General features: G+C 44.6%; 1 protein-coding gene across 4 annotated transcripts in view; it reads right to left on the bottom strand.

Moving 5' to 3' along the window:
- Positions 1-22,333, bottom strand: part of FAM219A (family with sequence similarity 219 member A) — a 102,509-nt gene extending 80,176 nt beyond the window's left edge. For 3 of the 4 annotated variants that reach the window (XR_010886823.1, XM_067315251.1, XM_067315252.1), the window contains exon 1: positions 22,225-22,333. Coding sequence is in view for 3 of the 4 variants with exons in the window: in XM_067315251.1 (XP_067171352.1) it covers positions 22,225-22,284 (60 nt within the window). In the remaining variant the exon portion in view is untranslated. The remainder of the gene's footprint in view (positions 1-22,224) is intronic. The other variant, XM_067315253.1, reaches the window with a different exon arrangement.
- Between the last annotated feature and the right edge of the window lie 1,384 nt (positions 22,334-23,717).

Raw genomic sequence — 23,717 nt, 5'->3', positions numbered from 1 at the left:
AGAGGCAGAGTTTTAGGGAAGAGGGAGAGGGGAAAAAGAGAAAGGGAAGTAGGACAAGCTACACTACAACCCCTTCCCCCCAGTTCCACATAGTATGCTATATTGTGTTTATGATGATGCTAGTGGAAGGTTTTTCAGCCCCGTGCTCCCTAGAAAAAACAGCCTATCCTCCCTAAATGGCACTAAACCAGGACTGACTGATACTGTAGCATCCTATGCCTTGAGATTAGAACACGGGTTCTTGAATGAAGACTGACTGTGCAGCACAATGACTGTTAGTCCATGAGTAGCTATTTCTAGAAGGGAAGTTTGTTTTCCTTTTTGCAGCGATTTCCTGAACAGGCTTTTTTTTTTTTTTTTTTTTTTTTAAATGGTTACAGAACATGCAACTTTATGAGAACAGGTGAATCTCTAGCATGAGAGCAGCAAGTAGTGCGAACAAACATTAACCAAAACAATGGAGACTAAGTCAACAGAACATGTTGAATCATGAGGCTCTATAAAGTTTTACAGAACGTTAGAGTGGAGACATAGCTGTGCTGTACTGATCACAAGTGCGTGAAGGCACCAGGTTTCAGCAGGTTAGCGTGACCTGGTACACAGAATGGACAAGGCAAAAGCCATCTTTGCTCCTGCTAGTACATCCTCTCCAATGCTAATTGTTTTCATTGCCTTAAAGTGCAACGTAAAGAGAAATCAATTCATCCTGCTAAGTGATTTAAATCTTTTTTAACATCAGTGACTTAAAAAAAATAAAAAAATCAGTAAGCATGGCACATTGATTTAAGGCAATGACTTATTTTGCATTTATGTATTAGTTACTATTCTGATGACTGGCCTCTCCTCATTTTTCAGACAAATTTAACTTTCAGTATGGAACTAAATCTAGTCTTACAGAGTCGCTATTTTTGCTACAAACAGGCTGCATACAGAAGCAATCATCTGCCTTTGTTTATCCAGTCCCTGGTGTCATGACTTTTTTTTTTTAAACTCAATTTCTACTCTGCTGCTGAAACTTTGTTTCAATAGAAATTGGAGCTTAAGTGTGCAAACCCAGCTTTTTAAAAGTAGTGAAGGCCATCTTAAAAACACTGCACATTTGAGGTTATAAATGCATATTTTGAATCAGTATGTCCTACAAGATTTCAGAAAGAACAGGTCTCTGCCTCAGACCTCCTTCACAGCTTGAGGAAAAGTAAGTTTTCTTCCCTTTTTCCCCTCCAACTCCCAATTGATTTCTCAGATGCGAAATTATTATTCAACTAGTTCTGTTTAATAACCTGAAAGTCTTCTGTGTGCCCCTGAAGAGACTATTACCAAAAAAGCTGGGGGGGGGGGGGGTTATACATCAAACCTTGGCTCCCAGCGTTCAGATATTGACTTTTCCAGTTTGCTGGTTTGACCGTGAAGCGTTCATACCATGTATTCTTCTGAATGTCTTATTTACACAGGAGCAAGTTTAGCTTTCACACAGATTCATTCTGAAATATATATTGGCCTCAAATCTTTAAAATAACCTAATAACAGGGAAATGCCAGGGATGTTCCAAATGGTTATCTTTCACCATCTGAATGACATCACTGGGTTGATATTGCAATGATGAGCAAGAATCTCATAATTGAGATTTCTCCAAGAAAGCAGTCTTTCTGCACGTCTTAGTCATTTTCCTTCCACTACACCCTGAAGCATCTCCCCCTTTCTCTTCTTACCTTTTTACTACCATCGTTACGTTCCCCGACATTTAATCTCCTGACAAGGATATTTAACAGCTGCTCTGAACTCGATAGCACTTGCAGGCTGTGGCAGGCAGAACAGCAGCTAAAGGCTAAGAAATGAAGAACAGAGCATGTAGTAACCTCTGCACTCCCTGCTTTTGGAGTAATGGTCCGAGATACTTTTTAAATTTGGATATAAGAATCTCTCTGCTTGTCTCTTTCACACAAGACCTCTGTAAGCACTCTGTAAGGGAAAAGGGAAAGTTTAAGAGCAGCACAGAACAGGTTCATAACTGAACAGACGCCTCTGAAGCCTTGCCATTCGTCTCCAGGGTGCAGAAATGTATCTTGTTCAGATTGGTCTAGGACAAGCATGCATACCTAACCAGAATGCTGCTCTCCTCCAGCAGCAGGAAGCAGTACTGTTTATTCATAGAGGTGATCGAAAACGATGTGTAGGCTTGAGTATTTGTAGGGAAAAGAACAACCCTCTCCGCTTTTGAGCTCTGTTCTGCTGCCAGGCAGGTGTCGAGAAGTGCACTGCAAAACAAGCAGGTGTCTGCAGCAATTGTCTCAAACCCAAAGCTCTCAATGCTTTGAGTGATTAACCGAGTGCCGGACCCCGCTATGAATGCATTGACAAGAATTTCTCAAAGTGCCATTTAAACTAAGGTGGCCAAAAAAAAGCTGGACACTGCTTAACTAAAGCAAATAATTTTTAATGTTGCTATTACTTTTGCTCTCTGTTGCACTGATTCCTATACCTGCATTGTGAAGGGGTTTGGCCTTGCTGTGCAACCCACTTTCCTGGGGCAGGGAGGAAAGAAGGGTCCAGCAGAAGGCAGAGGGGTCTTCCGCTGCGGACTCTGAAGAGGGAGGTAATTTAGCTGGTATCATCTGGAAAAGAGGCTAGTGCTGAGAGTACCACTAAGATCACAGGACCCCAACATAGAGTACACCCCTTATGCATACACCCAAGTGTTATATCTAATATTCCCTGGAGAAGCTCCCCCCCATCCCACCAGGTTTCAGTGGCATGTTTGTGTCTGCCAACATTTCAGAGAATCCCTGACTTCAGAGAAGACTGACTTCCAAGGGCAGCTCCTCCTAAACACCACTGGCCTCTGGCAGTTCATTAACACCACCACCACAGCCTAATTGCTGCTTCCTTGGCAGAAATCCCATCCCACTCAGACAGCTCTGTATTGACAGGGGTGCTGACAAGCCCGTCGCTCCCTCTTTTGTGAGCGGAGGGCTGACAAGTGGGTTTTTTGAAGTTCTCCAGGGGCTCTTTTCCTCTGCTGCACTGCAACTTGTCCTGGATGTGACAGCCTCTGTCTTGTCTCAGGTGTTCCCATAACCTGGTGTGCTGGTGCCTGCTGCCACCCTTCAGGTGACTGAGTTGCAGCCCATCACACAGAAAGGCCCTTACAAACCTCTGCTGGGAGCTTGTGAGACCTCCTTCCTCAATTTTTTAATTTGCAGTCTCTTTGTACGTGCACATGAAGCTCAGTGGCTTTTCTATAAAGGACAGAACTGTGCAATTGCACACAAGCATACTCAGCTGTGACCCACTATTTAAAGTCAGATCTGACCCTGCGGTAATCTGAAGTGGGACAGTAGTGGGAGGGTTGGCAGCAAGGGAGACGGTTTAAGAAAATAAGAAAAGGCATGTTTAGTGATGTCTTTGAAAGCAGACTAGCTAATTTGCAAAATGGTGTCATGTGAAATACAGACATCTTAATCAAGAAAGTCACAGCCAAAACAGCTCCCCCTCTGAGCACAACTGTGTGGATATTTGCAAATACAAAGCCTGTCTCAAGAGGCCTGCTTAGGGCCCTGAGGGCCTTCAAGTCACCAGGAACATCACATGTTGAGTCCTTTGGGGCTACTTGCCCTCAAGAGACAACATCTTGCACAGCAGCTCAAAGTCAGAGCTCGAGCCATAGCAATGCTACAATCAACCTGTACTGACTTTTTACATCAATTTTTTTTCCCACGCACCGCACTGACCCAGCAATAGTCTATTAGGAATTTCCGCTTTAACACACACATTTACTGTTTTTGATATTGTTGTCACAAATATGACTCTCCGTAAACAAATACACATAAAAAAAAGGAGCTCTGTGAAATTGCTCCTTTAAACATAGCCCTCCAAAAGCATCTGGAGACTGGCTTCTTCATGCAAGTCTCCATATTTCCCACCCACTTACTTTACAGGCTCAGCCCAGGCCTACAGATAACTCAAAACTGTCATCAGACAGCTTTCACGGGGGCAGTTTAGAGGTTTTCCACTGGTTTCCAGTTGCCTTTGGTGCCTAGTGCACCATGACAGCATTGGAGTCACCTCACCAGACATCAGAAACCCCTGACTACAGGGTCCCCTTCACTCTCAGCACCAGGCAGCAAACTGCTCGGAAAGCCAGGCTGCCTACCCAAGCATGGGGAGACAGCCCACGCTCCCCCAACTGTTTGTGTGGCATCTGCAGGCTTCCGAGTCACATCAACATCTTTGAGACTTTCTGCTCCATTCATTATTTGGGGCACAAGTGACCACTACATAGGTTGTGGTACCTCTGTTCTGTAAGCCTCTGGGCTTATCGCCCAAAGTACTGCAGGAAGCATCCAACAGTGGGGACACCTGACTGCTCATCAGCTGCTTCTACATCAAGAGACATCTGTCTTAAAAATAAATGTCAAAACACTGGGAATTGGCAACATGAAAATTGTTACTTGTATGATTCCCTGTACAATAAGTCTCACTATTTAACTTACCTTTAATTTCTTGCCCTTTGTACGAGTGGCCCCATTTTCTATCACTCTTAGATTTTTCTTTTTCTTTGTGTTTTTGAAGCTACAAGATCACACACACACACACACACAAAAACAGCAGAGCTATTTAAAAAAAAGTTTGCTCAGTAAAATTCAATCAAGCAAGAGCAGAACAAGACATCACAGGCCAATCCATACAACTCACTCTGTTCTTAAACACTTTCCCAATAGCAGCAGGATGCAAAAGTCCTTCTACCAGAAGATTTTCCAGCTTCCAGACAACCTTATAGGAGGGAAGATGGCACTGTTGAGAATAGGGGGGGCCAGTCCCCTGTTACATGGCAAGAGCTCTAGAGACTGCCCTCAGTACTTATTGCCCTGCACAAGCACAAAAGATATAAAACTCTAAGATATTCTATAGAACTCAGAAATTGCTTGAAAATTTAGTTACAGTTCAGTTCAACAAATGACTGCAAGAGAAACCAAGTTTTCTTCTTCATTTTTTAGGCAAGGACACCTATGCTCAGCTTTCCACTCTGCCTCCCCTGCAATGTTACCTACAAAACACATCCTTTAGGAACCATAAAACTCATTCCAATAAGTACACAACAAACTATTCGAACTCTTCCCTCCTGACTCACTCTTAGCAGATAACCTGGTTAGAAGTGGCTTGAATATGGTGGTAAGTGAAGGACATACAACCAAGAAGCAATACAACCCATGCATGACCAGCACCTTGCATAGGTTGGAGGCACATCTCTTCTATGTAGCAAGATAATAATAATAAATAAAATATCAGTGCTCTGCGGGGGTTGGCTACCTTTGGAGTTACTACAGTGCAGCAGAAAGACAACTCCACTTGCTTTAAGCAAGTTGCCTAAGGTATATGTTACCACACAATCAGAAAAAGCACGAAGCTCACTGCAGGCTAATTTACCTGCTTCTGGGACAGACCTTGCAGGCCCACTGGGCTCCATGCTGGCATGCCTAGATGCAGATGCTTCGTTTAAAGTTAATTCGGATATCCGAACACTACATTGCAGTTGCTGCTGGAGCTGCGGCACAGATGCACGCTCGGATGTTCTTGGGAGGGGAGAGCAGTACCAGAGACCCATCCATTTTCCTGGTTAGAACAGCCATCACTGTAACAAAGCCAAAGACAGGCTATATAATATCCTATCCCATACTGGACATTAGTAGGTGTCTTTCATGGAAGAGACCTAAGAGACCCATTAGAAAATAATGACAACTTGCTCATAATAAAAGAGAGATAGTTACATCCCATGTCAATTAGTCAAATTACTGAGGAGTGAGCAATAGAAACTGTTACAGAAATATTTTTGTTTCTGGTACAGGCAAGTTCATATACTTCCAGCCTACATACAGACAAAACTGTTTCCCAACTGTAGGTCCTATATTAAGCCAGCTTGTAACACCCTGTCTGCTGGAGCAAGAAGAGTGGTGGCTGTTCAGAGAGAACAGGGGATGTGGGCATCACACCGATATCCAGGAGGGCTGTCTCTGGCCCAAGATGGCTGCTGGCTACCATCTCATTTCAATGAGAACTACCAGAGGATATAAAGACAAAAATCAAAGCTGCAAGATCACATCTGTGAAACGCAAGCATCTCCCACTCAGGAGCCATAAGGTTCCCGACACTGTTTATTTAAATTACATTGCCAGGATAGGATTAATTTTTGTTTTCAGTGTTTTTGTTGGAGAATTCCCACTACCTCAGGGAGATATATGAGTTGCCGGGCTCCAAATGAAAGCCGACATGAACGATATATTCATTTAGCCTTGTTTTGTCCTCACCTGCCTTACTGACTTCTCAAGAAGTCAGCTATTACCTCAACCTAGGGGGCCAACCAGAATCTCAAAGGCATTGCTGAAGTGTAAACTTAAAATTTAACTTTTAAAATAAAGATACAGGCTGAACATCACATAGTTCTACTCTGTTTGCCCCTTACCACCCAGGAAGCAAAGGAACATAAAGAGAAAACCTATTCCACAGTGGAAACGCATTAAAAAATAATCAATTGAGAACAGAAATCTAAATCCCTGATCTTGTTAGCATGGTTTCTGTGTACTTGCAAGGCTGTCAGAGCAGTGTTCATCTATGGAAAGAAACCTTGTTTCTAACAGAAACACAGTGGAAACATTACATACAAATCTAATATTCAGTAAGTCTGCAACACATTGGTTGCCTATAGCAACACAAGGGCACTATCACCAGACTGCTTAACTGACACTGTAATTTTAATCAATATTAACTGAGTGCACATCTAATCAAAGGTTTTTGTTGACATGGAGCTGACATTTTAGTACAACTATCTGGTTCAAGAGCTTTTTTTCCTAACACCTAGACCTGGTTATTTAGACAAGAATACATAAAGATACAGCACCACCAAATTATCTTGTTCTTAATTAACATTGCTTGTAGAAAGTTTAAACCTTCTGAAGAGTGATCTTTTGCTCTGGAGAAAGGACTTAAAATTTGGATCATCTACCACGGACCACCTCTTCCCCAGAAAATGGAAGTCACTACTTAGTTTCTTATATAGCGCTCCTTTGAGAGGCAGGAGGAGCCACAGAATCCCACCCAAGAGGGCTACAGCAGGGCTTTTGCAGCAGTCTCAACAGGATCACAGTTTTCATGGTGGGAAGCACATCAACTGTTAGCAAGTCCCCTCCAATGGTCAGTGTCTAGAAACAGACTGGCACAATATGTTATCTTGCATCTTTACAGTGTCTTGCCCCCAGAGAGTTCACCAAATTTGATTAGGGCCCCTTGGTGGCGTTGCAGTTTCCAACATGCAACTGTACCATGTTTTATTTACACATGGATGTTGCCTACTAATTGCATGCAATTATCTCTGAAGCTAGAGCTATAACAAGGTAAGACAAGACAGATACAGATTAATTTTAATTGCACAACAGCTTTTACACTATTGTAGCAACTTGAGAAAAAAATGCAGCACTCAATTTCAAAATAGTCTGATTTTAACCCATCCTTTCTACAGAGCTCTCAGGGAGCAGACCTAAGCTGCCATCTCCCTTGCTCCACTGTAGCAAGAAAGACAGTATCGAGAGTTGTGGCATTTAACCAGCACTCCCTACTCAGATTGCAAAGCTACAAGACTCCCCATTTTCAAAAGAAACCTCCAATTGCCATTATTAAAGGCAATTATGCATAGCAATACTATTTTGCTCCTTTAAGGATATGAAAGTATGGCTGAAGTGACAGCTGGAGCTATTGATTTATTTCAGCTAGTGTGAAAATAAATTTTTCCTAAACAAAAAGTTGCGTCAGTACAGCACTGATGGTGCACCACTTTTTAAAGCCTTTTCAAAGACTGAAAACAGGACTTAAGAGTTTGATGATACTTGTACTAAGATCCACAGAATGGTCTCCTGGCACACGACAGATTCAAACACGTTAAGCCCTCTGCCTTACCTCTTAATTATATTCACCACTTACTGCTGCAGTGGTCTCTTCCAAGAGGACTGTATATGCATTTGTTTTCCGTCCAGTTTCTCCTTCCAGCCCCCTCTCCCCTTGCATGTCCTTTCAGTTTCCCCACTTTCACTTTTAGCATTTCCCCATCTCCCGGCTCTAGTCTCTCACTGTGCTCATACCATCCTATACCCCAGAAAAATTGGCCACTTCAATGTTTGCAGGCTCTTCCTTTGTTCTTTTTAAGGGAGTTTTCTAACAGCTATTCTGTTCCTGAGGTATCAGCCACCCAGACGGTCTCCCCTATTACTCAGTTTCTTAAGCTCTTTACAGTGCACAGCCTACTGATGCGAGACAGGACAGATACCCATCTCAGTAACAAATAAAATGCTTCCCAGCTACTGACTCTGAGGTATGACCTCTTCAAGGATGTAGCCCTTTATACACCTAAAGAGAAGCGCAGCTATTTAAGAGACTGTATGGATCTTCTAAATGCTGGGGGATGCAGAGCCTCTATCAAAGTCCTCAAGCTTTGTCCATTTAAAGATCCTACTGCTTTTCAGCCAAGTCTGAAGGCTGCCCAGTGCCTGCAACAGAGTAAGAAAACATAAGGCATCCGCCAATGTGGAGGCACATCTGGGCATACAGCCCCATAAGATGTTATTCTGCTTCCCTCTGTAGCCTCATGTTAAAGCCCATCATTGCGCAGTGGGTGCTGAGGTCTCGGGGATCAACCCTTCCATGCCAGAAGACATCTCTGCTTTCCATTTAGAGCTTTGTAATGCACATTCATTGCTCAGCACTCCTCACTGCCCTAAATAAAGTTTTTGCTCTTTCCTGGTACAAACCCAGGTTGGGCTTCAGAGCAGCAAATCAAGTCACGAGACATTAATTAGGCAGAAACATTCACTGGACATGGTGAGTAGGTTTCCAGGTGCTCTGCCAAATTGAAAGGAGGACAGATTTACAGAATGGCATACCACGCTTCAGCAAGCAGCAAAACAAATTTTAATAAACCCTAGTGGTTTATTAGTCTTTTCTCCTTCCTACTGCAGAGGAATTACCAAGACACCTGTAAATGTCTTCCAAACAGGTAGAAGCAGGACACATTCAGACAGAAACACTAAATAATCTGTTAAAATACAGCAAAACCAACTCCTCTTTTTAAGATTTCATGTTTCCAGTTACAAAAAGTTTCTGCAAAATAAAAGCAGAGTGGCTTTTAAATAACTTCAGAAGTCATAAGGACATCCCTCTGGTCCCTTTATCCCTTTAAAAAAGTGTGTATGTGTATATAAATGGCAAGTGACACTGCTATTAGCAGATGGTTTGAGCAAAGGATGATATTTCCACATGTGCAATACTATTTTGAAGTCTGAGTTTGGGAGGATTCTGGCAGCAGTGGTAGATATCTAATGGCATCGCTGCAATACAGAATGTGTAACACTACAACCTGCCTGGGAAGCAGACCTGTTTTGAAGGGCAGGCAGACATCCAGCTAAAAATTACTATTAAGAAACATCTTTGTAGTTATTCCACAAGGAAAGGCGGGATGAAAACTACTGCAGTTTCCAAAATACTCTTTTGGGAATAATGCTTACTGAATTGGCGCCGATTTACCAGTGAGGCTGAAGTTGCTTAACAGCATCAGCAGTCCACTGAGTTAGAAATCCCATGGACCAGTAATGGCCAAGGAAAAGCACTTCTGCCTTTACATAATGAAAAGGATGAACTGGTTTCAGCCTTGAAAAGTTAAAGGATTTGCCACGTTTATCAATTAATACCATAGCCTGAAGTACAAGATCAGACTATTACGAGCAACCCTCAACCCTGTTAAACCAAAGGAACAAGTTCCTGATAGCAAGGGGATAAAATCCCAGCAAGGGTCTAATACACTTCAGAAGGTCGAGCTTGGAGTGGTATTTAATAGGCCTGCTTCAACTATGCCTCCTGGCTTCTCTGCATGTCAGCATGAAAACCTTATCACCATTGCAACCAACTGCTAGTAATTCCCTGTGATGTTAATGAGTTTTGAATTTATGCAAAGTTTCCTGGTGGGTTCTTCCGCAATATCTACCAACTTCCATACCAATGGGGAATACCTGCAGTAAAAGCATCTAGCTTTCTCCCAGTTATTCATTAAAAAAGCAAGCCAGACTTCAGTGGTCATTTGAAAATCTCTCAAAACATGAAACCAACTAGCCTGGAAATAAGAAGCAGAGAGAGAAATGTGTTAGGACTTGGTTTTGAGTTACTACGTATCTTAAAAAAGAGTTCTTATAACTGACTGCTTTTCCACAAGAGAAAAGTCAGAAACCAGAATTAACTAACCAAAATTTGACCATAAAATACAGATAAGAAACATCAAACAGCATCAAATATGCACCTCATATGTCAGTACAAGTACCTCGTGTCTCTCTAACCAGGCTTTTGCTAAGATATTAGCCACCAGGTGCTCAAATCAGCACCACTATACAGGCACACAGTATTAAATATTGCCTCAGTGGTTAATCAAGTGGCCAAGAAAGGGAGAACTTCGGCACTGTTAGATTCTACATCCTGGACTACTGTTCTCAAGCAGAGTTGGAAAGAGAGCTTGTGTCTTGGCAATGCACACACATACTTCTTCCATTTCATACCCAGATGGATCAACAATTAGATTTTTAATCACTGAAAAGAGGTTAAGTACGCAACTAGTTCATATATTCTCCATTTGTCAAACTAAACGTGGTGTACAGCCACCAACAAAGCAACAAGCACTGCAAACTTCACACCTCAAAGTCAACACACAGCCACCTGCAGATTTCATATGTGCACTATCACTGAATCTGGTGAGGAAAATGGGGTTTTTTTTGCTGATCTGGTCTTCACCTAAAGTAAGGAAGAAAAAGCATTTCCCTGAATTCAGAGATTAATCTTTAAGAATTTAATGCTGCAAATACAGAAACTGAAGTGTTAATAAAAGCACATATCTGACATTTCCCACTGCAGCAGAGGAAGCTTTTTTCTGCAGAAGGCATGGAATCTAAATTATTGAATTATATGTAGCCATATAACCCAAATGAAGCATTCTCCCATATTCAGATAACCGCATTATAATAATTCTTACATGCACAGCATGGATCATCTCAGTTATTTTCACAATCACTTTGCCATGAAGGGTTTGGTTCTGCTGGAAGAGATGAAGACAAGGAGCAATGCGACCTTCTGCTCTATTAGAGCAGCAGAGGAATCGCTAGGGCTGTGCAGAATTCTAGACTACAGCACAGGGCTTTACATTTACATCCCAAAGCGGCTATTCCTATCAGTTAAACTGCAGTATGGATGTCTCATAACATGTTTCCCTGGAGTGCTGGACTTCCTGTAACTCCTTTACCATATTCCTTTCCCTTAATCCTAGTGTAGTGATCAGAACTGGAACCAAAATCCAACTTCTGACATGCACAGCTTTACAGAAATTGAATCACACTAGCTAACAGTTTCTCCTAGGCTTATCAACTGCCAACAACCCAATGTGAAGTGCAGCTTTTACATGCTCCAGTGAGCTAGGTGACCTCCATTTTTAAAGCCTGCGAACATGCTGTTCCTACAACTATTCTCTGGACTGTTATTCAGAATATACTTTTTTCTTATATATGGGGAAGATTACAGAGATCTAGATAGACCTAGAGACCCAGGAAAGGGAAGGGGAAGATGGACGGTTAAATCTGTCCCTGAACTACACCACAATCATTCTGCAGGATTGTTTGGAGATTAGGAAATCTTATATATTTAAAAAAAGAAAAGCAGGAGTGTTTTACCTGCTTCTTCCATATCACATGTTCACTACCTGCATGACCAACTGAAAGCCTCATTTCCAGTATTAATCCACATGGAACAAGTTCTGAGGTCTTGTGATTTACAAATCCGAGTTTGCCTGCCATCAGCCCCATAGCTCGTCTCAAAGGAGATTATGCTTAGCTGTCTCTTCCTCCGTGTGTATTCCAAGGCCAGCCGTTATAAGAACCAAGGTTAGGCACTGTGTATTTCCTTCTGCTTTCAAAAAGAATCTATATTTGAAACCACTACAGCTCAATGCTACAACTAAAAAGACACTACGGCATTTTGATCACCGAGGCTATACTTGTACTAAATCTATTTTGCCGCTGGAACAAAGCAGTCCCACGCACAATACCAAGAGTGTTTTTCGTTTGTTCCATCAGTGTGATCAGCAGCGGAGATCCCTTCCCATACCCCAACTGACAGAGCTGTGCCTGCAAAAGCCTTATGTCTATGCAGTGTTCGACCAGAGGGGCAGTTCCAACTGTCAGAGACCAAATACATTTTCCATTTGCATCACATGCGTGTCGATGAGAAGAAAATCATGCTTTCACACAAAAGAGCATATTGTTTTCACAAGTGTCAGTCACAAGATCCTGCCAGACAAAAGCTTTACAATGCAATCTCTGGCCAGGAACATTGCTATTTGTTTTTTAATTTCGATTAACAATATGCACCCTGTGCAATGCAGACAGCTCTTCCTCCTTCTCCTGCCTCTCAGGAGGAGAATCCGTTGAGGCAGTGAACATTCAAGTTCTGCAGGCTTCAGAAACCACTTTGAAATTTGGCCTTTAACTCATCTGAAGCTGCTTGCCACAACTGACAACAAAACTAGTTTCAGATCAAAAGTTAACCCCTACAATTAAGTGACTACCACCGAGGATAAGCAATTACTACATCCCTTTACTTGCATTAACAACTGCAGATGAAAATCTGCATATACAAACAGACCACTGGCAACATTTAGATGTTTCTAACCAAGGCCATGAACCCAAGTACTTGACTTATGGACTGCTCTACTCATGTGAATTCAAACATTTTCTGAATAACATGAACATCAGCACTATGACTCTGGGCATTTTGTTTGACAGTCTCTCAATATCAAGAAAGCTTCAAGCATCAAACTGGAATCACTGGACTCTCGTATCTATTTCAGTAACTTGTTTTTTTGATACTGTGACCTTAAAGAACATGTGACATCACTTCAGAACAAGACAGTAATAATCATTTCACAGGAAGCATCAGGAAACTCAGCTAGCAGTTCAGCAGGACCGGGAGGCTGAGCAAGAATGGATTTGAAACTACTTACACGCCAGCCTCTAATAGAAATAAGATCTGCATGCTCTGACATGCTCTAAGAAGCTTCTTTCCTAGAACTATCTTGGCTCAAAATATGAGAAATTCCATCTGCTTTCCCCCGTCCTGTCAAAGTCTGCAGTCAGACAGGTACATCAGCCAAAGAGTCAAATCAACGTAGTTTACTGTTTGGGGACATGATTTAAGCAACACTAGCAAGAGAACTTGGACAAACAAACGAATCTCCTCAGGTTTGACAAGTAGGGCTCCAGCCAGCAAATCCTTTTAAATACTGCAGTGCACTGCCAATGGGTTCTTCTGTGAGGACTGCACTGCCTTCACACTTTAAGGGAAAAAATAGAAGCAGCAGTACCTTAAGTCTGAGAATACACCACAGAAATCAGGCAAGCACACGAAAAAGAAAAACCTCAAGTTACAGTAGGCAACTGTGTGTAGGCACAAAATGAAGAACTCATGATTACACAAAAGTGTATCACATTTAAGGAAGCTAAAGACACTTGTATGCGACCACCAGGAAGAGAGATCTGTTTAGAAGCAAGAATCAGGAGAGGACACCACCAAAGCAGGCCAGCTCATGCCAGCTCAAAGGCTCTTCCAGCACTTGTAGCAAACTCTGAGAACAAACATGAAGCCCCTCCAAACTTTACACGGAGTTTTGGGGGGGGGGGGGGAATACAGTAATTAATGTGATAGGGGCTTTTGCTGTCCTGAGGTTTCTTTTTTTTTTTCTCTCCCTGGGGCCACATACAAAAAAAAACCCTGAAACAAGTCATAACATAAGTAACCAGTTTCTTTGAATATGTCCTAAATCACTAACCTGCTTCCCTACATAATTAGTAAAATGCACAAGACAGAAACCATCATCATTAAAACACCAACATTGTGCTTGGGTTCTTATGAAAAGAGACTGTGTACAGAACTTATTAGACTGAACTCTGTAAAGCCTAAAAGGTTAGCTGCTCATACTAATGAATCTTAGTTCAGGAAGGACACTGAAAAGCTATTGAAAAAAGCAGTGACAGATAAGCATGAGACAAGAGACTATGCCATATCCAGGGATAAAGGTTTCATGTTTGATGGTCTCGGACCCAGAAGGAAACACAAGTTTGGCAGAAGAGACCTCACAATCTATTTTGAAATCAAGCTTTCTGGGAAGCGTGTAGGGGAAAATCCTCAAATAGTTGATGAGAAAGGGCGATCCCATCTACTTCAGCTTGGTCCAGTAGACAGAAAAAGTACTGGGTTACAGGAGTTTTCAATACCAGTAATTCAGTGGCTAGTTATTTGATAGCCTGATCTATACTGCAGTTTTGCTGACATATTTTATCCACTAACTCCAGACAGACAACAACAGCTGTAATAAAGATGCAGTTACACAGTAGAACTTCAGGGAAGCTTTTTAAAAATATTCCAGCAAAATGACTTGTTTGCCAGCAGAAGCCGCATCTTCACAAGACAGTTTGCTAGTATAGCTGAAATAGCTTTTTAAAACTTAACAAATAATGCCCTCCTTTTTTCTTTTGGTATAGGAAAAAAGATCTTGCATAGTAGGATGAAGAAATTTCATTTCAATAACCCATCTTTAGACGGCCAATTATGTTCTCTACAAGTTAATTGTCCGCTACCATCACCCCTACTACTGAAAACCCATGAGCCCTTTTCTTGATCCATAACCAAGAGGACTTAGCAACCCACCTAGTAAAACTAGTTTAGATATAGCCAGTATACTCTGCAGGTATTCAAGAGAGCATTCCTTCCCAAAGAAGTGAAAAGCCTTGATACCCTGTGAATTGAAGGTGAATATGTCCAGAAGCTGAGCAGAGACCCTCCCTAGTACCTGCTATTCAAAACTGAACAAAGTTTCGACCTACAGCTTCATTCACTCCAACTCACTACCTTCAGGGTCAAAGCAGAGAAGCAAATGCTTGCTATTTATTGCATGCTCAAAAGTGGACACTGATCCATTGAACAAGATTAGATTTTAAACCTCAGAAGGAAGAATAATGGTCAAGAAGACTAAACAGAGTTAGAGCTGGAATTGACGGATTTACTAGTTGCAAGTCGCTTCATCACCAAGATGTCAATTTTATAGTGACAGACACAGAATAATCGCATGGGGACCTTACATTCAAAATGGCATGAGACTTCACAGAAGATGCACAGTGTGTGCGAGTGCAGGGGGAGAGTGAAGACACATTTCTAGAAACTGTCTGTAGAAAGTGACAGATAATTGATCTGTGTAGAAGCAGAAAGACAATTACTCTAGCCAAGGTCTTAAAATGTCTGGTAAAAAAACAGGCACATCATCATCCTGACAGATTCCCACTTCTGCCTTTAGCCAGCCACCCTCACTTCTGAATCTCATAACCAACAGATAAAAACAGTGGCAGGGTCCTCTCCTCTGTTTTATTGGGTTCAAGTTTCAATTCCACAGCAAGGAAGACGCAATTCCCGAGAGGTCACATATGCTGTATAGCCCTACGGGTAAGCTGAAGCCATTCTTTGAATGAAAGCTTGCAGAATTAGAGGCACATGTTATTTCCTCTCTTGCCCCAGCATTTTGCTCATCTTGTTTGGTTCCTTATGGACCTGCCACTACCTATTGGCTGAGAGAGTACACAGCAATTTTCATACAAGAAGTCGGTGTCTGAGGAGATACTAATATCAAGCTACAGATAATGAACTCCTGGGAGTTATGGAAAAGTCCAAAAAGGAGATCGTGCAGGTTTAATTCTTTGCAAGTTCACAGCGACCCTTTCTAAATACTTTCCTTTACTTGAGATTTCAAAACATGACTGACATAACAACTATGAGTAAGAGTTTGTGCAATAAAAGTGGAAAAGAAGAAATTGTGTGCCAGCCAGACCATGCTCCTATGTCCTGGCAGGTCATCCTCTAACAACAGCAGCCATATCCCTCCCCACAGCTGTTTGAGAGCCTGTGCTAAAATAATTGTTTGAGTTTTTCCATGGCTTGTTGAGAAATATAAAGGCTTGGGGGGGGGGGGCGGTAAGGGGGTGGGAGCTCCAGTCCCTCTGAACCAAAGCCCTAATACAGAGGAAAACGGCAGGAAAGGAGGGGAGAGAGAACCAAGTATTCGGGGAGGTAGTTTTTAGACTATTGCTCTAAATGACACCGTTGCACTTCAAAACGGGTTGTGTAAGTAAAAGAAGCTTCTATTTCAGCACTCATAGTATTGGGCCATCATAATTCTGATACACTGTAGGCGTTTATACAACATAGCTATGTAACCCTAGGGCTACATTACAATGAATATAAGGATGACATTTTCATTTTAGCTTTTTCCTTCTAGAAAGACAAGTTTCTTGTGTATTTGCACTAGAGACCTCATGTTACATTAACATACTATTTCTAAGCCCTACAGGTATAACCTCTTTACTTATTAGTTACTATTGCTTTTCTATTTTCAGGTTTTCCCCTGTTTTAGGGATGCGCGAAACATATCTGAACACACAGCACTTCTCTGGTATGAGATATAGTCAATATTTTCTAAAAATAGAGAACACAGATTTCTAACTGCATTGAACACTTCATACTGACTGCTAAAATTATAATTCATTTTTGAAGACGTATCTGACATTTCCATTTAGGTTTTTTGTTTTCAGTTTTTAGTTTCTAATTTTCAAAAAAGACTGTATAGAAATGCATCTTTTCTATCTTCAAGGTTTCTGGAAATTTTACACCTCCAGGATCAGTGTAAATTTGGCATCTCAGCTAGAAAAGCAAACAGCTTCATTGTAGGATGTGGCTAAACAAAATCGTTAAGTCTGCCTTAGTCATCACAACTAGAACTACCAGCCTGAGGTACCACAGCCTTGCAGACATTTGCTAGAAACCAATTTGGCAACAACACTTCAGAACTAGACATAGGAACCATTAGCACAATTTCTCTGAAAAGAATTCCAATTTTTCATGGGGATGGAGAAGTGGGAAACTGAAAAATTATGTTCCAGCTGCCAGTTTCAGGAAGTAAGCCAAAGTCTCAGGAGTTGGTGGAAAAGCTTCTCTGAAGCTGCTACAGTACTTCAAAAGGTGCTTTTTCATATGAAAGGTAGTATTGGTGCCAGTGTGCAACTGCACTTTTACTCTAGTTGCATTTTTGTGCAAACAACTGAAACTGCCTGTGTTAGTGCACAGGAGTGATGTGTGATCCAACATTTTCATCTGACAGTTTGCTGTTGTATACCAACCAGTGCTTGGTGCGTGCTAGAGACAGAGATTCAAGAGGGTTTCAAGTACCAGCAGAATCCATACTCGCATTATGTTCGGTACATTTTGTTTTAAACAAAGATAATCAAGGATTTTGCAAAAGTTCAGCTGACAAACACCACAGACGTAGGCTTATAAGTCACGGGGAGAACAAGTAGTGAGGCTCCAGTGCTGAAGAGGGTCCATATCTTAATACAGGCCCCTCTTACTGCTATTTCACAGAATGTTTTAATAATCTTTCTCTGCAGCATCCTCACTGTGCAAACATCCCTTTATCTCTCCCTCCATCTAATATCTACCCCTGTAACAAGAATTATACATTAGTCAAACCTCCCGACTAAGAAAACTTAAGGGAAAACGAACCAACACAACAACAACAACAGACTGGGAAGACTAGTCTAGTTGTAAGAGTACACATCAAATACCAAAAACCATCAACAAGGATAGTTACCTACAAAGTATAACCGTCTCAGAAGTGCTGGCTCTCAGGCCTCATCATACCAAGCATCCCAGCAGTGCAGGGAAATGGCTTTATCTGAAACTAGCCCACTTGCCGGGAGCCAATGTGGCAAGGCCCTTCTGCGAGTAGGGAAAGATCATGACCAGATGAATCAGAGATCAGGGAGAAACGAAGAGGAACAGTTTCCTCAGTTGAACTTGCATTATATGGATAGGGAAGATATCAGAGTTAGGAGCAAACAAGACTCCAGGTAAAATTAATTTATGTGAATTTGAGAAGGCAGCCATTTCTGAGAGGAAAGCCAAGAGCCACCAATATCCAAGATAAGAATGGGATGCTTTTGATCCCTGTTTCCTATGGGATGTGTTCACATGAACATGACCAAGTGCAGGCTGTCAGTCATTCTTTCCTTCCACAATGAATACACACAAAACTGTGCCAAAATATCAAAACACACAGAGTAACATCTTGCGGAGACATGGAACACTGGGCCCCATCCCGCAACCTGCTCATTTTTAACCAGGGTTTGTATGCCACCCTCTCCATCTCTCTACAGCATCTCGCTCCCATTGAGCCCTGCACTGAGCCTTTCCTTGGGTTTGCATTAGTATTCGGCAGTTCTCTTCTTATAATGCACGTTTGTAGAGGAGGTCAGGCAGAGTCAAGAGAACTGACTCCTGTGATGCTTATCCAAACAGGCTGGAGGGAGAAGGAAATGACTGCCTGCTCTCTCAACTTTACATCACTGTCTCTGAACCGCAGGGGATCCTGTATGAAAGAGCTGGCCAACGTACAGCCTGCAGACCAAGAGCTCCTCGGTTCTGCAGCACAAACCCTACCCAACCTTGTCATTAGCAGAGTGCAACTTGTAGCAACTAGAGATCCCGGTAAGCTTTCTCAGAGCAAGCAGTGCTCCACGTGCCTCCAGTTTACGTCAGTTAGGTGCTGCCCTCAGCCTTGCAACAAGATGCCAACGCAGCCCTTGGCTGGGCAAGTTTTGATCACGCACCTACAAACAAAAAGCAAGACCAGCAAAGAGAGAGGGTTCCCCCCGTCACCCTCCAGACACATCTGAGCTTTAAAGGAGTTACTTTTGCAAAAAGCCATGGATGTGTTAGGTTGTCTGTTCCTGCTCAGTAAATACAACACTGCTTATTGTCAGGATATATTCTCAGTAGGCACTAGACATTAGTGTACTATCACCCCGACAGACAGGTGATCAATAGTGCCAGTATCAGTGGTTTGGAGGCTGAGGGGCTTGCAAAGGCTTCAGACTACTTTCTAAGAACAGCTTTCCTTAAGCACCTTACAGCTGTACCTATGTCAAATTTGAACAATACCAGATCAGCAGGCCAGACTCTCAGGCAGTTTCTAGGCATATCTCTGACAGTTATCCTGGAGTTCAGCAGGAAAACATCAAAAAGTCAAGACGACACTTTATCCACGCAGATGAACAGGACATTCAGAAGTGTGCATGCTGGTGAAGAAAGCAGCAGCATTTTTAAAGATTTTGAGAAGAGCTTGGAGATAAGCGACACTTCAGGACCCTCGTGACACTGCCAGGTACTGGCCAGTGTGAGAGCGGACAACGCTCTCCTAGCACACTGTCCAGCCTAAACAGGATGGAAACACATTTCATACAGGATATGCACTTCAGACCAAGCAAGGAATTTTTCATTCTTTATTTGCTTTCAGCAGGGGATTATGTTAAAAAACATTTCTTTTTTAATAGCTTCAGCAGCAGTTCACAGTGGCTCGCAGTTCATACTTGAGAAACAAATCTCTACCTCAGTCCTTTGAATGGGGACAGCTATACCAGGCTCCTTTGGCCTTCAGCATTGAATGACCCATCTCTGAGGCCAGGTGGCACAAAAACCTCTTACACTAGAAAGAGAAAACAAGTCCTGAGAGGTAAGGTTATTCTGTACATTAAAATATAGGAGACAGGAAGGAAGGGGAGGGAAAAAAGGTAACTGTAATAGAACAAAGCAGCAGTATTGGGCAGAATTGTGTTTCCCAAGCAAATACTTTGCTAAAACCCCCAGCCAGCTGCTGAGCTGCATCACCAGTCCGTACTTGCAGTGTACAAACCAGGAGCTGCAAAGCATACCAAGCCACACAACTTTAAGGCACTGGAAGCGCTGTACCAGACTTGTTCTGTCCCACATCTGAGACCAGCGCCAGCATTTCAAAGCACGTGGAAGAATCCCACACATCTGCTCACTGCAACAGTCTCTCACACATGCAAGGTCTCATTATGATCTCCATTATTTAAAAATCAACTTAAGCCCTGAAGCAGAGGAAAAGAAAAAAAAACCCTCTTTGAAGTGGTGTTCAGAGTATTTTTTTTTTTTAATGCCAGTGTGAAGTTGAAGTCCCTTTGTGAAAATTTCTTAGTTGTTGAGCTGTTGAAGAGGGAAAGGAAACAAGCTACTCCCTAAACTTGCTACCACTGCTGCATGATATACCAGCCCACCCTGAGACAGCAGGGCTGCCTGAGACGACAACCTCAGGCTCTGTTCACCCCATGTACATGCAACCATGCATGTAACATGCCACTTCCACTCCTCTACTATTATGACAGGTTTTGTTGGGAACCAGAAATCCTAACTCTTCTAGTGAATATGGAAGATTTTTTTTTTGTCTGCCAACAGCTTTTCCAAACTTGCTAATCTCACTGCTATACCCACTGCCCTCAACAACATGAGCAAGACTGACCTTTGCTACATCCACTGCCTCTCCTTGGCAAAACCACACAAAAAAAATATGGCATGCGACAACCCAACATCAGTTTGTGTGGATGTTTTTTTTCCTCCTTCAAACATAAAGGTTAGAAGCTAAAGAACCAAACAATCTTAAAAATATATTTTTTTTTCCAAGATGCGCAGAATTTGTCAACTCTCCCACCATAAAAGCATTTTTCTCGTCACTGAGGAGCAATTAGAATTTGTAAAGCTTCACAGGACCATCTCTGTCCACAAGGCAATTATTTTGTTCTCAACTTTTTAATCAACACTAGCAACAAGAAAACAAGGAATAGAGAGGCACATCAACTCTAAATAACATATAGTTTGATGCACTAGAAATCTTGAGTGCTAACGTGAACCTGCCAATACCCTGCTCTCACCCGTTATAAAGAGGATCTGTAGAAGTATTTCATTAAAGTTCTTTCCACCTCTCCAAACATTTCATATCACTATCTCACACAATCAGATGCTGAGATGAAATCTGCTTACTCTAGGTGCCAAAGGGAATCAACATCTTGAGTGAGTCAGCCTGTTATCCGGCTTTCATTTTAATACAGAGATGTATTTCAACAGGTCTCCAGTTACCCATAACAAAGTACCTTCAAAGCAGAGAGTGAGGCAGGCAGGAAAAGGGGGAGAGTAGCACATGAGGGAATCTTTCCCAAACCAGAAAGAAAAAATGGATGAACGCATTCAGGTGTTCTGCAGCGTGCAGCTAGGGCACAACACAAGCAAGACAGCCTTCGTTATCAGAGCAAAGCAGCTACATGCTTCTAAGAAAGAAGTCTTGGACTACTTGGTGGTGAGCTAGTGTCTCCCATGGCTGCCAGCCAGCTGGCCTTCCTTCTTAAGTGGTAGCTTCTGCAATGACAAAAGCCTGGGACCACTCCACTCGCCCATTTAAGCGGCCACAAAGTCCCGGGAGCCTGTACACTTCCTTCCCTGGAAAGATTCCCCGGGGACCCATGTAGTAGCGTAACCATTATTTCAACCTCTTCAGTGCTCATTAATTGGGCATAATTGCATCTACAAAGCAAAAAACATCCTTTATCTCCTGGCATAGGATAAAAAACCTCACAGATTTAAAAATGAATAAGTAAATAAAAAAATTTTTTTTTTTTGCGCAAGACAGCAGTTTGGCAGAAGTGTTTCTTTGCAAAACACCTGGATTCCTCACACAATGACCACTAGCAGGGTCACACCGAGAGCAGTCCGACTGCTGCACAGACGAGACGGGGAGCGCCCTGGGCGGCTTCACCCAGCCGCCGGCGCGGACACGCGGCTTCGGACCCCCCGTGAGCACCGGTGGGAGCTGTCCCTCCCCGGGAGGGCGCGCAGCCCCCGAGCAGGCCCCGGACGAGCACCGGGCAGCCGCCGCGCGACCCTCCCCCGGTTTCGCACCCGCTGGAGGAGCCCACCGCCGCGGCGGCAGGCAGGAGCCGGCGGGACGAGAGGGCCCGGAGGCGGCTGCGAGCCCCGAGATGACACAGCAGCGGCGGCCCCGGCCCCCAGCCCGGCCCCGCCGGCGGCGGCAGCGCCCGCGCCGCGCACAGCCGTTACATAACGGTCGCGGCGCGCGGGCCCCGCCCGCCGCAGCGCGAGCGGCGCCCCCGGGGGACCCCCCGCCCCGCCCCGCCCCTCCCCCCTCGCCCCAGCGAGGCGGCGGCGGCGGCTCCCGGCGGCGGCGCGGCCCCGCCCGCCCCTCACCAGCGGCTGCATCTCGGCGCGCACGGCGGGCACCTGGAACCGGTCTATCTCCTCCATCATGGTGCCGGCGGGGCTGCAGCGCGGCGCGGGGGCGCGGCGGGAAGAAAGGCGGGCGGGCGGGCGGGCGCGCGCGGGAGCTCCTCAGCCGCCGAAGGACGCCGCCCGCCGCGGCTGCTGCTGCCTCATCGCCGCCGCCGCTCTCCGCTGAGGTGACTCAGCCGCGCCGCTTCCGGGTCCGGCGGCCGCCGCCCAGCCCCCTTCTTGCATATTCATGAGCGGGGCGGGGCTGCTGGAATAATTCGGGCGGTCGCGCCGGAGCCCGCATGCGCGGTTCCCCGCGGCCCCCCCCGCCCCGCCGCTGCGTGGGACGTACCATTCCTTCCCCGTGAGGGGAGCGGGGAGACCGTCGGTGGTGGGGGGAAAGAGTGGGTAGTGTCAAAGCGCCGAGCCTCCCCCGCGGCCAGATCGGCCGCGCGCGGCTTCCGGCGCGTTGCCATGGTTGCCACCATCAACTTCCGGTCGCCGGTTGGGCGCGGAGGAGACGCGGGGGCCCTGCGGGGGCCGGTCGGCGGCGGGGAGCCGCGGGGCGGGCAGCATGCCAGCGAAGGCGGGCGACAGGCACCAGCAGGTAAGGGCCTGCCCCGGGTGGGCATCGCAGCAGGGCGGCGCCGCGCTCCCGCGTGACAGCGCCGCGGTGACGTCACCACCGGCGCCATGACGTAGCCCCCAGCACGGCGTCGCTGCAGTGCCACGTGCTGTGGGGGAGTCGCGGCTCACTCGAGGCAGCGTTGCTCGGCGGCCTCGCTCTGGCTCCGCCGCCCTCAGCTCCTGCCCCATGTGGGTGACATGATGTCACTGGTGCGGTGCCAGGCTTGGGATGACGTCACTGGTTCCAGCCACTGCGTGTTACATCATCATGGCAGGCCCTGGGATGGCGTCACTGTGGCAGCCCTCCTTTCCCTCCGGGGTGCCCCTCTGAGCTGTAATCCCGCAGTGCGGGGTGGGAGCCACACCTTGACGCTGCCAGCTGAGTGACTGCATCACATCACGCCGCGCCGGTCCGTCCCCGCCCGGAGGAGTTTCATCACCCTGGCAGCGAGGCCCGGCGTGCTCTGTGGCCCTGCTGCGCGTCGCCACCCTGTTCTGTCAAACCGCTGTGTCCCAAAGCAGCGCCACGCGCTGTGGCACTGCTCTGCTGCCTCCTTGGGAGACCACAGCAGTCCTCAGGCATCGTTATGTCATAGCATTTCAGCAGCATTACAGCATGTTGCACTTTCCTTCCAGGACAGGCTTTAATGTGCTTGAGATGTCCCCAGTAGTCTGGGCACCTTTCAGGGACATTGAATTGGCAAGTTCAAATACCTGTTTTAGTTTTTTTTTTAATTTCTTTCAATTATACTTAGTTGCACCTAATATCAGTTTCCTTTTGTTTTACTGTTTGGTCTTCTCCCAGTTCCGACAATGAAATGAGGCTGTCTGCCAACCTTTAAGGC

The sequence above is a fragment of the Apteryx mantelli genome, chromosome Z (genome assembly GCF_036417845.1).
Source record: "Apteryx mantelli isolate bAptMan1 chromosome Z, bAptMan1.hap1, whole genome shotgun sequence".
Lineage (NCBI taxonomy): Eukaryota > Metazoa > Chordata > Aves > Apterygiformes > Apterygidae > Apteryx > Apteryx mantelli.
Note: the sequence above shows the minus strand (reverse complement) of the source record. Positions and strands in the feature narration are given on the sequence as shown.